Source organism: Panthera leo, chromosome D3 (assembly GCF_018350215.1).
Source record: "Panthera leo isolate Ple1 chromosome D3, P.leo_Ple1_pat1.1, whole genome shotgun sequence".
NCBI classification, from domain to species: Eukaryota; Metazoa; Chordata; class Mammalia; order Carnivora; family Felidae; genus Panthera; species Panthera leo.
The window spans coordinates 46,789,937-46,807,252 of record NC_056690.1 but is presented as its reverse complement, the minus strand read 5'-3'; the positions used below and the strand labels follow the sequence as shown (position 1 = coordinate 46,807,252).

Sequence of the window (17,316 nt, the reverse complement as noted above, 5' to 3'; positions counted from 1 at the left end):
AGATACCTATTAAGAGAAATACAAAGTTTTAAAAAAATGGATTAGAAGACAAGCTAAATTAAGGAAAACTAGACAGAAAATGGAAATAAAAAATAAATTGATAAAAAATCACATTTAAAGCCAATGTATCCAAAAGCCCAATCATAGACACAAATTTATAAAATACCGCAAACAGCACAAAAATACCACAGATAGAAAGTGACACATTTTTACATATCTATTAATAGTACTGGCATATTTTTAAATAGTAAGTGGAAACAGAAAAACTACAATATAAAACTAAAATGCATAGAACAGTAAGATGTTTTAAAACATGATTGAAGAAATGTTACTAAGGAATTGATTTCAAATGGGTACCCGAATAACAGAAAAACACTCAAATGTTTAATAATGGTTTCATTACTTTAAGTGACCTGCTTCCTCAAACTGTAAAAAAGATAGTCTACTAACCAACTCATTTTTATAAAATATCAGATTTAAAGCTCACTAAGAATAAGCCTCCTTGAATATTTTCACATTGAAATATATGTGATTTACTTAGAAGTTACATATAAAACATTTGCCAACATATAAAATATTATATACATAATATGTGTGTGTGTGTGTGTGTGTATAATTTATTAACAAATAAAAGCAAAGTAACACTGGATTGAGAAAGAAGGCTTGACTTCTAGTGCCTCCTTAATCCCAAAATAACTAGGTACACTTACACATACTTATGTTATTTGGACCCCTGTTTACTCAGAACAGGACAAATGTACACACACAAACATTATCAAGTGTAATGGAAGAAATAAAGGGGCATCCCTAAATTAACAGACATCCTCAGAAATTAATGAAATATTCTAAATCTCAATTAAAATCTCCCTGTAATATGCAGAAACTGACAAACTAATAGTTAAGTATATATATGAGAAAACAAGTAGATAAAATACTAAATACTTTTTTCATGTTTATTTAGTTTTGAGAGAGAGAGAGAGAGAGAGAGAGAGAGAGAAGGGAGAAAGAGAGAAGGATTGAGAAACAGAATATGAAGCAGGCTCCAGACTCTGAGCTGTCAGTACAGAGACCGACACAGGGCTTGAACCCACAAACCGTGAGATTATGACCTGAGCTGAAGTCAGACACTTAACTGACTAAGCCACCCAGGCGCCCCACTAAATAGGTACTTTTCATGGCAATAGTTGATCTATGTTATATTCAAAGCATTATAAAATCACAATTATCAAGGCTAAGTAACAGTCATTTAAAAATATAAAAACGTCTCAAAAATAGACTCCATCTGCATCTTTTCTGACCATAGCACTATGAAATGAGAAATCAACCACAAGAAAAAGTTTGGAAAGAGCACAAATACATGGAGGTTAAATAACATGCTACTAAACAATGAATATGTCAACCAAGAAGTCAAAGAATAAAAAATTACATGGAAACAAATGCAAATGAAAACATAACGATCCAAAATCTTAGATGCACAAAAGTGGTTCTTAAGAGGGTAGGTTATAGTAATACAGGCCCAACTCAAGAAGCAAGAAAAACCTCCAACAACCCAACCTTGCACCAAAAGGAACTAGAAAAAAGAACCCAAGCCCAACAAAAGGAAATAAAGATTAGAGCAGAAATAAAAGATAGAAACTTCAAAAAACACAACAGATCAATGAAACCAGGAGCTGATTTTTTTTTTTTTTAAGATCAACAATATGGATAAACTTCTAGTCAGACTACCAAACAAAGTAGAGAGGACCCAAATAAACAAAATCACTAATGAAAGAAGAGAAATAACCTACACCACAGAAATACAAACAACAGCAAGAGATTATTATGAAAAATTATATGCCAACAAACTGGACAACTTGCAAAAAAAATGGGTAAGTTCCTAGAAACATATAACCTACCAAAATGAAAGCAGGAAGAAACAGAAAATTGAACAGACCAATTACCAGCAATGGAACTGAATTAATAATCAAGAAACACCCCAAACCCTAAAGTCCAGGACCAGATGGCTTCACAAGTGAATTCTACCAAACATTTAAAGAAGACGTTTTTTGGGGGAGGGTGGGGGGAGGGAGTGTTATTTATTTTGAGAGCAAGAAACAGAGAGAGGGCGCATGTGCACAAGAGTGAGTGAGGGGACAGGCAGAGAGGGAGAGAGAGAATCCCATGCTGACAGCATGGAGCCTGACATGGGGCTTGATCCCACAAACCATGAGATCATGACCTGAGCCGAAATCAAGAGTCAGACACTTAACAGACTGAGCCACCCAGATGCCCCAAAAGAAGAGTTAACCGATTTTTCTCCAACTATTCCAAAAAACACAAGAGGAAGGAAAACTTTTCAATTCATTCTATGGGGCCAATATTACCCTAATACCAAAACCAGATGAAGACACTACAAAAAAAGAGAACTACAGGCCAATATCTCTCATGAATATAGATGCCAAAACCCTCAACAAAATATTAGCAAACCGAATCCAACAATACATTAAAAAAATACACCATGACCAAGTGGGATTTATTCACAGGATGCAAGTGTGGTTCACTATTTGCAAAAACAATCAACATGACACATCACATCAATAACAGAAAGGATAACAACCGTAGGACCATTTCTACAAATGCAGGAAAGGCATTGGACAAAGTACAATATCCATTCGTGATAAAAACCCGTTGCAAAGTAGGTCTAGAGGGAACATATCTCAACATAATAAAGTCCATATATGAAAAACCCACAGCCAACTTCAGACTCCATGGTGGAAAACTGGGAGCACTTTTTGTAAGGTCAGGTACAAGACAAGGATGTCCACTCTTACCACTTTCATTCAACACAGTACTGAAGTCATAGCCACAGCAATCAGACAACAAAAATAAAAGACATCCAAATTGGTCAGGAAGAAGTAAAATTTTCACTATTTGCAGATGTCATGATACTATACATAGAAAACCCTAAAGACTCTAGCAAAAAACTACTAGAACTAATAAATGAATCTGGTAAAGCCACAGGATACAAAAATCAATGTAGAGAAATCTGTTCCATTCCTATATAATAATGGAGCAGCACAAGGTGAATTTAAGAAAACAATCCCATTTACAATTGCACCAAAAACAATAAAATAGGAATAAACTCAGCCAAAGAGATGAAAGACCTGTACTCTGAAAGTTTAAAACACTGATGAAAGAAATTCAAGACAACACAAAGAAGTGGAAGGACATTCCATGCTTGCAGGTTGTAAGAATAAATATTGTTAAAATATCCAAAGCATTCTGCACATTTAATGCAATCCCTATCAAAATACCAACAGCATTTTTCACAGCACCAGAACCAACAATCCTAAAATTTGTATGGAACCACAAAAGTCCTCAAATAGCCAAAGCAATCTTCAAAAAGAAAACTGGAGATATCACAATTCCAGATCTCAGGTCATATTATAAAGCAGTACTAACTAAAACAGTATAGTACCATCATAGAAACAGACATACAGATCAATGGCATAAAACAGAAAATCCAGAAATAGACCCACAATTACATGGCCAATCTTTGACAAAGGAAAAATGAATATGTGATGGAAAAAGGTTATTCAATGAATGATGTCAGGAAAACTGGACAGCCATATCCAAAAGAATAGAACCAGACCATTTTCCTTCACCATACACAAAAATAAACTCAAAATGAATTAGAGACCTAAATTTGAGACCTGAAACCACAAAAATCCTTGAAGAAAGCACAGTCAGTAATTTCTTGGACACTAGCATAACACCATTTTTCTAGATATGTCTCCTGAGACCAGGGAAATAAAACTACTGAAACATCAGTAGTTTCTGCACAGCAAAGGGAATAATTAACAAAACTAAAAGACAACCTATGGAATGAGAGAAGATATTTGCAAATGACCTATCAGATAAAGGGTTAGTATCCAAAATATATAAAGAAGTGATACAACTCACACACACACTCTCACTCACACACACACACACACAATCCAATTAAAATGGGCAGAAGACACAAACAGACATTTCTCCAAAGAAGACATCCAGATGGCCAACAGACATATGAAAGAATGCTCAACATCACTCATCATCAGGGAAATGCAAATCAGAAGTACAAGGAGATATCACCTCACACCTATCAGAATGGCTAAAATTAAGACATGAGCCAAGTGTTGGCGAGGATGTGGACAGAATGCATGTGCACTGTTGGTGGAAATGCAAACGGGTGCAACTACTGTGGAACAGTATGGAGGTCCCTCAAAAAAAGTAAAACAGAACTACTCTACCATCCAGGAAAAGCACTACTCAGTACTTACCTCCCCACCCAAAATACAAAACACTAATTTAAAGGGATACATGCAGCATTATTTACAATAGCCAAATTACAGAAGCAGCCCAAATGTTCATCAACTGAGGAATGGATAAAGAAGATGTGGTATATGTATGCAATGGAATATCCCATTGTAAAAAAGAATGAAATTTTGCTATTTGCAATGACATGATAGAGCTAGAGAGTATTATGCTAACTGAAGTCAAAGACAAACCCATATGATTTCACTCATATGTGGGATTAAAGAAACAAATGAACAACAAAGAAAGAGACAAACCAAGAAACAGACTCTTAACTATAGAGAACAAAGTGATGGTTACCAGTGGGGATGTGGGGGGGGGGGGAATGGGTGAAATAGGGGATGGGGATTAAAGAGTGCACTTATGATGAAAAGAAATTGATGGAGAAAGCAAAATTAAAAAAAAAATTTTTACATTTATTTATTTTTGAGAGACAGCACAAGTGGGGGAGGGGCAGAGAGAGAAGGAGACAGAATCAGAAGCAGGCTCCAGGCTCTGAGCTGTCAGCACAGAGCCCGACACGGGGCTCAAACCCACAAACCACGAGATCATGACCTGAGCCGAAGTCACACGCTTAACCGACTGAGCCACCCAGGCGCCCCTGGAGATAGCAAAGTTTAACAACAAACAATTTAACAAGAAAAAAAACAGACTCCATCTATCTTAAAAGGGTTTAACTCAATAAGAGGAGGAAAAACAAAAGTGTCAATATTCCTGATACAGGGGGTATCAGAATTAAACGATATCTTGGGAATGCAAGCTGGTGCAGCCACTCTGGAAAACAGTATGCAGCTTCCTCAAAAAACTAAAAATAGAACTACCCTACGACCCAGCAATTGCACTACTAGGTATTTATCCAAGGGATGCTGTTTCGAAGGGGTACATGCACCCCAATGTTTATAGCAGTGCTATCAACAACAGCCAAAGTATGGAAAGAGCCCAAATGTCTGTCGATGGATGAATGGATAAAGAAGATGTGGTACATATATACAATGGAGTATTACTCGGCAATCAAAAAGAATGAAATCTTGCCATTTGTAACTACGTGGACAGAACTGGAGGGTATTACGCTAAGTGAAATTAGAGAAAGACAAATATCATGACTTCACTCATATGAGGACTTTAAGAGACAAAACAGATGAACATAAGGGAAGGGAAACAAAAAATATAAAAACAGGGAGGGGGACAAAACATAAGAGACTCATTAATATGGAGAACAAACAGAGGGTTACTGGAGGGGTTGTGGAGGGGGATGGGCTAAATGGGTAAGGGGCACTAAGGAATCTACTCCTGAAATCATTGTTGTACTATACACTAATTTGGATGTAAATTAAAAAAATTTAAATTAAAAAAATAAAATAAAATGGTTTTCATTGAAGAAAAAAAAAGAAACTATCTGTATCTCACACATGCAAATAGGTATGAGAATGTAATACTTTTTAGAACATCAGCGTACAATCTAGAAGAAAACAGGATTATCTATGTGTCCCAGTTGGGGCAGAAGATAAATATGTGAAGAAATGAAGTCTGTTATAACAAAAATGTGTACATGTTTGAATGTTCAAATTTTCACAACAAAACGTAATAGCTTTCAAATGAAAGTATTAGAAGGTATACATGATGAAGATTCCTTATGATTACATTATACATTAGAATTTGGGAAAATATGTAAGAAAAATATTTTAAGTTTATTTGAGAGTGAGAGAGAGAGAGAGAGAAAGAGAGAGACCGACCCACAGAGAGTAGGAGAGGGTTATTTATTTATTTAGAGACAGAAACAGAGAGAGGTAGAGAGGAAAGGGAGAATTCCAAGCAGGCTCTGCACTGTTAGCACAGAGCCTGACACAGGGCTCAATCTCAGGAATTGTGGGATCATGACCTAATCACTTAACTGATTGAGCCCCAGATGCCCCAGGAAATTACTTTTTACTCAGGAGTCATTCGGTTGCATCAATAATTTACATCCAAAGAAAAAGAGACTGTATATATTCACATGGAAAATATCCTCCATAACTTTCTTGAAACATCTTTGAGATATAACTCAAATATCAAAAGGTTTGCCCACTTGAAGTATACAATTCTATGATTTTTAGTACATTCACTGAGCTGCACAAACATTAGCAGAATCTAAGTTTAGAATATTTTCATCACCCCAACAAGAAACCCTGTACCCGCTAAGAGTTATTCCACTCTCCCTCGCTCATCCCCACCCCCAAGTAAGCAATGATCTGTCTCTCTCAAAATAAAATATTCTCCTTATGTATCTGCCCATATTATAATGTATAATGTAATCATAAGGAATCTTTATCACGTATATCTTCTAATACTTTCATTTGAAAATTATTACATTTTATTGTGAAAATCTGAACAAACATGTATACATTTTCGTTATGACAGACTTCATTTCTTCACATATTTATCTTCTGCCCCAAGTGGGACACATAGATAATCCTGTTTTCTTCTAGACTGTACACTGATGTTCTAAGAACTATTGCATTGTCATACCTATTTGCATGTGTGAGATATAGATATCATTTAATTCTGATAACTAAATTAATTCTGATAGATTTGCCTGTTCTAGAGATTGCACAGAAATGGAATCCTACAATATATGCTCTTTGGTGATTGACTCTCTTCACTTAACATACTTTCTAGGTTCACCCACACTGTACCACGTATCAGTACTTCATTCCTTTTTGTTGTTGAATAGAATTATTCCATTGTATAGATGCACATTTTGTTCATCAACTGATGGGACATCTGAGTTGTTTCCACTCTTTGCTCTATAAATAATAATATGGACATATGTTTTCATTTCTCTTGGGTATACTGCCAGGAAAGGGACTTCTGGGTCATATGGTAAGTCTGTGTTTAACATTTTGAGGAAGTGCCAAACTTTTCCAAAGTGGCCGCACTATTTTACATCCCCATCAACAATGAATTAGGTTTCCGGTTTCTCCATATGTTGGCCAGCACTTGTGATTGTCTGTCTTTATTACAGGTAGCCTGGTAGGTGTGAAATAGCATCTCACTTGGTTTTAATTTGCATTTCTTCATAATTACTTATGATGTTGTGCATCTTTTCATGTGCTTATTGGTCATCTGCAGATTTTCTTGGGAGAAAGGTCTCTTCAGATCCTATGCCTATTTTAAAACGTTGCTTATTTGTCTCTTAATTGAGTTGTTAGAGTTCTTTACATATCCTGGATATAAGTCCTTTGTCCTATCTAGAAGTTGCGAATATTTTCTCCCATTCTGCAGCTTTTTTTAAGTAGGCTCCATGTCAAGCATGGAGTCCAACACAGGGGGCTTGAACTCACAACCCTGAGACTGAGATTTGAGATCAAAAGTTGGATGTACCCTAACCCTAACCCTGGTTGGCTTAGTCAGTTAAGTGCCCCCCCCCCCAACCTTTTTTAATTTATTTTTTGTTTTGAGAGAGAAAGAGAGGGAGAGGGAGAGAGAAAAAATCTTAAGTAGGCTCCGTGTTCAGCACAAAGCCCAATATGGGGCTCAGTCCCACGACCCCGAGATTATGACCTGAGCTGAAATCAAGAGTGGGGACACTCAACTGATTTAGCCACCCAGGCACCCCTGTTTACTTTGACAATACTCTTTGCAGCACAAAAGGCTTTAATTCTGATGTAGTTCAATTTAGCTGTTTTTCTTTTGTTGTTGTGCTTTTGACGTCCTGTCTAACCCAAGAGTTTTATGGTTTTAGCTCTTACATTTAAGTCTACAACCCATTTGCATTCATTTTTCCATACAGTATACAGGAGTCCAACTTCATTTACTTGCATGTGGATATTCAGTTGTCTTCACTCCATTTGCTGAAAAGACTATTCTTTGGCTACTGGTTTACCCTTGTCAAAAGTCAATTGATCTATAAATGTACAGATTTCTTGACTTTCATTGATCTCTACAGGTCTATTCTTATGCCAGTACCACTCACTTGATTACTTTGTAGTAGATTTTGAGATTAGGAAGTATGTATCTTCCAATTTTGTTTTCCTTTTCAAGACTGTCTCTGGGTTCCTTAAGTTTAGTATCACTTTGTCGATTTCTACAAAAAAGGAGGCTGTGATTTTTGAGGGATTATACTGAATCTGGTAGCTCAATTAAGGCAGTACTGCCACCTAAACACTATTGTCTTCTGATACATGAATATGAGAAGTCTTATCAGCAATATTTTACGATCTTTAAACTGCATCATTATGGAAATAAAAAGAAAACTATGCAATGGAACATGCTGCTGATACCATGCACAAAATAATGAATGATCATACTCTGGCCCACTATTTGAGTATAATCTCTCATCTAGCAGGAGCTACGGAACCATTCATACTCTGATTCTAATAATGACACCACTGGAGCTATAATCCAAAGAAATAAATCAAAAAAAAAAAAAAAAAAAAAAAAAAAAGGAAAAATATGCTAGTTACTGCAGCACTATCAGAGTAAGATACTGGTAAATAGAGAAACAACAATAATCAAATATCCCAACAGTTTCCCAACGAAAGGAAATGTCAAATTATTAACAAAATGGAAATCTAAATATTCTGCATGCCAATTACTTATAAAAACATGTTAAAATATGGAAGATTTATAAACAAAACTGCATCAAGTCTCATGTGTATACTAAAGATCACAAAATAACTGGAAGCAAAACAGCTTAAAATGTAAGTATCACTGGGTTATTTTTACAGAGTTGCCTAACATCTTTTTTTTTTTTTTAACCTTTATTTATTTTTAGAGACAGAACAGGAGCGGGGTAGGAGCAGAGAATCCAAAGCAGGCTCCAGGCTCCAAGCTGTCAGCACAGAGCCTGACGCAGAGCTCCAACCCATGGACCAGGAGATCATGACTTGAGCCTTACCCGACTGAGACACCCAAGTGCCCTAACATCTTAAACTATTATGTATATGTTTTAAAAGGAGAGGTCTTCCTTGTCACCTTTAGCACACAAGAGGACATGAGTGACAACCCACTTATTATCTGTGATTCAGCATTAATACTGCTGAGTAGCCGAATCGGTTTAGCAATTCTGTTATCAAGGACACCTAACAACAGACTGTGCACTGAACTCCTACCCCTAGGACCAGGGCTAATGCAGGCAAGGGAAAGCTCATCCTCTTATGCACACTTGGTGAGCTTAGGGATAAAAATCATTAACCTTCTACTTGCTTGTCAGCCCAACAGCCTGTAATGATGGAGCTGAAAGAAGAGCAAATGTATTTAACCTATTAGCAATTTGGGTTACTACCCTCTTATTTTAAAGTGCACAGAGTTATTAAACCACATGATACATGTTTATCTCACTGGAAAGTGGAGACAAATATATCCCCCCTCTCTCCCACACCAGCTTGAACCAATCTCTCATTTTGTGTTCTTCTAAGAATAAATGGCAACCCTATTTTTTTTGGCGCCTGAAGTGATAAAGAGAACCTTGTAGGATGGTGAAGAGAAGACTACAATGAACAGAACTTCAGGGAATTATTTCTCTTCCTGCATTGCCTTTTTCCTGATGCTATAAATAACAACATTACATCATGCCGGCAAGGCATGCTGTTCAAATACAAGAGGCAGGCTTGCTCTTTGACAGATGCAAAGAACACTGCTACCAAACAGCTCTACTAATGTCAACATGCCCGAGAGAAGAGAGCTCAGGCAAAGACCCTCTGTGGTGTTTGCCACTTCCACCTGGCCTCTGCTCTCCATGACCCCTGCAGGCCTCCCGTCTCTTTTCTCTAGCTGATAAATTCACCACCAAAGGGATTGACCTCCACTTTTCTGTCCCTGTCCCAATCATGAACTGGTGGGCTAAAAAGCAACACAGCCCTCCCACTTACTCCGGGGAACACCAGTGAAAAATGTCCTTTCATCTTAATAAAAATACAGACAGAAGCACTACAATTTTTAAAAGGTACCTCAGACAACTGAAGTCACCTAAAATAATGAGCAGAAAGCAAGTCCCCAGACAGAACACACGCTGGTGTAGATGTGTCCAAGCCTTTCACCCAGAACTTCACAGCTAGTAGAAAATAAGGGTGAGAAAACTCTGACTGCCTGAGAAGGAGATGGGACGGGGGGTGACATGAACATGGTGAAGCGAAGGTCAACCGTCAAAGCAAGTCCCTACAGACACTGTTCAGGGTAAAGAAACCACATCCTATCATTCTCAGAAGGAAGAGGAGGGGCGGGAGGGGAAGTACAAAACAGGGGAGCAGACTGTAGTGAGGGGGCAGCGTTTGCCAGAAAAAACAAGGCAGCTTCAAGTCAGAGAAAGAGGAGATGATCAGGGGACATTCACACACATATGAAAGGTAAAGTTCATTGTAACTTTTTCAGTGTGGTCTCCAGGCCTTGGACAAACTTCCTTCCCTTTGTCCTCGTGAAGCAGTACTGTAATGGCTAATTGTCTGAGTGGCACCTACAGTCAAGTGGGGCCCAGGTTGAGCCTGAGGAGCACAGGGGCTCATGCCTGTTGATCTGGGTACCCCCTGCCATAAGCAGAGACTTAATTTCTTTGTTTTTTCCCCATGGCTACAATATTTTTTTTTTTAATTTAAATCCAAGTTGGTTAACATATAGCATAATAATGATTTCAGGAATAGAATTTAGTGATTCATCACTTACACAGAACACCCAGTGTTCATCCCAACAAGTGCCCTCCTTAATGCCCATCACCTATTTAGCCCATCTCACCCACACAACACCCTTGCCTCAACCCTCAGTTTGTTCTCTTTATTTAAAAGTCTTTTATGGTTTGCAGGGACTTCATTTCTTTTTTAAAAAATTTAATGTTCTTATTTATTTTTGAGAGAGAGAGGAAGAGAATGAGCCAGGGAGGGGCAGAGAGAGAGGGAGACAGATTATGAAGCAGGCTCCAGGCTCTGAACTGTCAGCACAGAGCCTGACGCAGGGCCCAATCCCACAAACCGCGACATCATGACCTGAGCTGAAGTCGGACGCTTAACCAACTGAGCCACACAGGTGCCCCACAGAGACATCATTTCAATCCAGCTGCATTTTACCTCATTTATTCAATTCATTTCTTTAGAGCTGTACTTCTCCAACCAGCACATCAGAATTTAAATATCTGATTCTGCACCCTCCTTAGGAGGATAACCTCTTACTCTAATCGTGAAGACATTTTGCATCTTCTTTTTCAGAACTGGTTTCAGAAATAGGTTTACATGCCACACAAGAGAAGCAGGCAGTCTTTGATAACCAGCTTTTTCTTAACAAAGAAATCAGTCTCATTGATCAATGGACTCATCTATTCAAAAAGTAGGAGTCTCAGCTTAGAAAACAGTTTCAAAATAAGAGTTCTCAAAATGCGTGCATAATAACAACCTCATTAGAATGTTTATCAACTTTCATTAGTTTAGGTATTACAACTTAGTTTGATCACTAAACAGTCACATGATATAAAGTGTGTAATCAAAGAATATGCATGTAAAACCAAATACATGTATATATTACATACGAAGTAGATGGTTAAAACTGAAGGGAAGAAATCTGTATTATTTACAGGGAAAAAAAGAGGATCAGAGAGAAATAAAAATAAGTGATTAAAATGTAGGCTTGTCCCTGATAACTTTTTAAACAACCAAAAAAAAAAAAAATACTCATTAATCACTTGTATACTTAATGGACTTATCAGTACCATACCTGGTTTATCTGGGTAAAAACTCATGGAAGTACAAAAATTCAAAACTATATAAATTCACATTTTAAAATTGAGATTCCTATACAACATCTGGGACCATGTCCCTAATAGCTGCTTGCAGTATGGAGAATCGGGGAAATATAGGTAAATATATAGGTATTGTGTAGGACCTGTCGCCCCTCTAGCTACATGCCACCCACTTTGCCAATCATGGGTTGGCTTTTACCGACACCAAAACGTTTTTTTTCCTCTTAAAAAGAAAAAAAAGTAAGAAATTTGATAACCCTACTTCCCAGGCTTAAGCCTCAGTAAGAATAAAACCCATCACACGCTAGTTATATACCGTTTATCCCATGCTAAGTACCACAGGAACCCAGTTATGCCTCCCAGCAACATGACAAGTCACACGGGAGAGGTCAACAGGAACTGGACAGGTAATGAGAACACAAGAGGGTGGAAAGGTAGGAGGTGGGAGTATACAAACATACAGTGGGGAGAAGCCAAGGCAGTAAAGAGACAAAATTCTCTCTGCAGAGACTCGTGCTTTAGCAGCAGTACCTTTAGCACAGGGTATGCTCCATCCTGGGGTGCAAATGCACCTCACATAACCACCTCACTTGACCACCTGCTAGGTCAAGTTGGGCCCTAACAACAGGAAATAACAAAACCACCATGGCAAGGGTTATCAAGTGACAGGATGGGGTGGCTTTGACAAAAAACATCCTCCCAGACAGATTCCAAATTGTCCCAGAGGATGTAAAAAGTTGTTTATGAAATTAAACAGAAAGTGGGCAAGGGCACAGGATTTGAAAAGAATGCGTACAGAAAATAAACTAACCAGCACATACTGAGCTAGTCACCCTGTAGGACAGCAAGCTGACACAAAAGCAGCTGTTCCAATTATGTAGACTGACTCACTGAAGAAACTGAGTGTCATATGCTGCATCTGTGAGGTTAAAGCTCACACACCATGTTCTCTGAGTGTTTGTTGACAAAAAGATCTCAGGGGTCCTATCCCTAACCTAAATGCTTACTAAAAATTAAAAAAAAACAAAAACAAACAAACAAACAAACAAACAAAACCCAACATGTTCTTTGCAAGCACATTTGTCAGCGGCCCGTGTTTCCATAAACCGGTTTGAGGCCTTAGAGGCCTTACAAAAGCCTCTGACAGGAGCTGTAGCAGCCCCTCTGGGCAGTCCCACATCTGCAAACAAAGGAGTACGTGCCCCCAACCCTACCCCAACCAGCTTCCTCATGGTCACTTGGGAAGGTAAATGAAATGCTTGTGTCTGGGCACTGGGAGAATACCATTAATAGTCCAAGTTACCTCGGAATCCCCCAAATCCTTCCTTCTGGGCCCTTGGGAAGGGCCAAACAGAAAAACCGGCACATCCCCTTGGCCCTGACGCTACAGCTCACTAATCAGAGGCAGAAACATATCTTTTAGTCTTTTTTCTGAAAACCAAGGATCAGTCCGGTAAGCAAGCTGCCTCACGGTGAAGTAGTCCTAATATCCACCACCCACACCAGATGACAATTCTCCACCCCCCCCCCACCCCCGAAAGAGCCTGAATGCCTGCTAAGAACCATAATGCCAACTGTGTACCTCCGCATACTGTATTCAGAAGGGTCCTCTGACGACACTATGGCCTCCTCATTGCTATAATCATCCCAACAGTAGTGAATAACCACTTGCTTCTAGCATCCACTCAGTCCCTAATAGGAACGAATTGTGGCACAAACTAAAACCATGCCAAATTAAGTATTTGGGGGGGGGGGGTAGTTACTAGTTTAGCTAAAAGTTAGGCATTTTTGTTTGAAAATAAAAAATTAAAATGGCAAGCTTAAGATACAAACCCTTGTTTTACATTTCTATTTGACACCTTTAAGACCCAATTTAGAGCATTCATTTAACGTGGGGAGTAAAGAGAGAATTCTAATAAATGCCCAATGCTAAGGTGCCTTATGCTGTGTTGCACATAATTATAAATTCAGGCTCTCGTCCCAGGCAGCAAATCTGTTCAACACTGAACCTAGTATCAACATGTTCAGTTATTCAAAATGAGTAATGCCTGCCCTTTAAGAATTGGACATTTAAGGAAGCACTGACCTTGTAACGCAACTCTCATTTCAGAAATGGTCACTGCGGTGAGAAGGCTTGGTCGATTTAAAATTTCCTTATATAGGTTATTTCCTCTTGCACAAACCCAAGGGAGCACAGAAACTTTAATAAACTGAACATCCTTCCCTACACGTAAGACCATAACACTGAGCTTAAAAGAACACTAACCAAAAGAGCAGACTGCATAAGAAACTGATCACAACTATGTTGCTAAGACAGCAAGAAAAAGGAGAAACATAACTGAACGCTTATGAGCCTGAATGCAAAGAAAAACAGTTGCAAGATAATGAGAAAAAAACAACTCAGACACAGGTTTAAATAATTCAGATCCTGCTCCTGCTGTGCTTTCTGTATGTACTAGGTTCCAATTATAAATTATCAGTACTATCTCTAAAATAAAACTTCCATATGTAAAGATGAGGAGTCCTCAGATTTAAGGAGGCACCTCACGAGGGAAAGGAAACAATATACACTCAGTTGCCAACAAAAAATATCAGTAAACAAATCATCCCTGCACTCACAAACGCTCACAAAAGCCTTCTTCGTGAGCAAAAATCTTCAAAAGCACTCACAGTGGGTTTGCAGGAGGCTGACGACTAGAATTAACTGTGTTGCTGCCGGGCACCCGGTTAACTGGAAGATGGAGGTTGTTAGAATCTCTATTAGCTGTTGGTGCACCTGGCATAACAGCCACCTTCTTTCATATGATTTTTTTCTTATACTTTTCTTTTTCTTCAAATCTTCATGTCCCCAAGCAAGCAGATTGGGGAGGGGGGAAGGGGGAGAGGTGCAGAGGCACCTGGGTGGCTCAGTTGGTTAAGCATCTGACTCTTGGTTTTGGCTCAGGTTATGATCTCATGGTTAGTGAGTTTAAGCCCCACAGCAGGCTCCGTGCTGACAGCTAGGGATTCTCTCTCTGCCCCACTCCCCACTCACGCGCTCGCTCGCTCTCTCTCAAAAATAAATAAACTTAAAAAAAAAAAAAAAAAGAGGTGACTTTGTGTCTTTGTCATAGGGTTACTCAGGATTAAATGGGTATCCTGTATGAAGCGCCTGGCACAGGGCTTGGCCAAATGAAGCCCATGAAAAAGTAATAAAAGCTACTACCGTTTCAAAGCTGATGGTGTCCTTGACATTTCAGGCAATAACGTGTATAAATCAATTGTTAACCAAGATGAAAATTTAGAAACAGATTATTAGTAACTCCAGAAACGGAAAAAAAATAATCGTATATTGTGTTCTTCAACTGAGACGTTTGCTAATGTTCCTATGCCTCTGGCTTAGAGTACACCAATCTCGTCACCCCTGCCTCTCCCACCTCCTGAAACAGAAGGTTACTGACTAACATCCTGGGTTCCTGGAAGAGGCTTTTGTAGCAACGATGCAACTGAAAAGCACAAGAACAAAACGTTCCTTCGCCCAATGGCATTTGCCTCCTTTTGATGCTAGCACGGAGTGAGAATTACAGATTTGATCCACAGAAGGCTTTATTTAAAAATATGAGGAAGGCACAGTACCTCTAATCGTTGTATACGTCCCTTGAAAAACATGAAGAGGGAAGAATTTGGATAAGCAGCTTCTTTTTTGAGAAGAATTTCCTTCGCTTCATCCAGGCCTGCTTTGTTATCACTGCCATCCAAGGCAAAAAATGGGCGGACCACAGTATGATACCAGAGCAGAGCTAATCTAAAGGAAGAGGGAGAGAAAGATTGAGCAAGGCTTTTCTTACAGCGTTTCTACTTTGTCAAAACTCAGTACGTGCTCTTCTAATACACACTCCTTCCAAAAGTCTTTGAATAAGTAAATCAGAGTATTTTCCCCCATTTTAATCTTACCAATATTTGGAAAACTGAAACTTTGGCGCAGCTTATACATCATATGCCCATCAGGTGAGAGAAGAATAATAGGATAAAAGCATTTAGCTCTGCTGAGGCTTCCAGATGGCTCTCTGAAGGTGTGGACTGAGATAAAGCTCTGATTTCTACACTTCACTCATCAGCACACAAATTAGAAAGACGAACTGGTTACCATGAATTTACTGTCCCCTCATAATAAAGGCATTACTTTTTTGCAAAAGAGAAATGTAGTTTTCTCCTGTGTTCACAAAGTTAGAGTGTAAGCCTCAGAATCCAAATTTAAATATGGGAACCACAGACACAAATTTTACTAAAATGTATTAAAATAAGTGAGAGAACCAGAAAAAGGGCTCTTTCTCTGGCCTTTGAGAAGGCTCAATTTGAAGAATAAATAATCATTTAAAATTCCCTTATTTCATACTCCTCCTTTCAAGAAAAATAACAGTTAAATAAACTAGGTAAATAAAACAGATTCGTTAGGATCTTTAGTGAACAGACAAAAATGTTTCACTAACACATCAAATATTTTTATGTAAGTGTGTGCTTCTAGCATGTTTATAAAATCAGTTCTCTTCTGGAGATCAGACGAATTTACATTACTAATTCATTTCTTTCCAGAAAATATTAAGATATAAATAGACAAATTATCACAAGTTACAAAACTATTACATCAAATTAATAAAATACCACAGTTTATGTAATTTAATGACTTTGGGGAGGAACAAATATATTTTTGAAATGAAAATTTAATGATATTTTTAATAGCTACCAACTGATTAAGACTGAATATCCAAATTCCTCAATATCGATAGTAGAAACAGAGCTCGGTCTCTGTGATATTAACATTTTTTGAAAAATGTCAAAGGGCATCTAGTGTAAAATTACTCAAATTGCAAATGGTGAATATTTACCAGACTGAAAAAAAAAAACCACATTGTTTTTTAACTGATGGAGGAATGGGTGAATCCTCGTTCTGGATAGTTTTATCAGCTTCTCTCCACACTCTCCTGTTTCAGTAACTGTCATTTCAGTTTCAACTAACAGGACTCAGATTAACAGGACTCGATTTAGTTGACTAGCACAAAATATCCAAGCCACATGAGAGAGACCAGTGGACCAACCAGAATCATCAAAGAAAATGACCCAATATCAGGATTCTCTAGGTAATAATAAAAATTTCAGAATCACAGGAAAGTTATCAAATTCGTATTCCTTAAAAATTCAAAAATCAGGGTCATGAATCTCAGTGACTCTGGTCAAGGTCACAGAAACTGCTTATAAAATCATCTGCGGTTGAAAAATGTGGTTGCTTTACTTGTTTAAAATAC

At 38.1% G+C, this 17,316-nt stretch overlaps 1 protein-coding gene across 1 annotated transcript in view; it reads right to left on the bottom strand.

Annotated features, from left to right (window-relative positions):
- Positions 1–17,316, bottom strand: part of TTC39C (tetratricopeptide repeat domain 39C) — a 106,820-nt gene that overhangs the window by 28,728 nt on the left and 60,776 nt on the right. Inside the window, exon 6 of the mRNA XM_042909444.1 lies at positions 15,650–15,818. Within this exon, the coding sequence (XP_042765378.1) occupies positions 15,650–15,818 (169 nt within the window). The remainder of the gene's footprint in view (positions 1–15,649; positions 15,819–17,316) is intronic.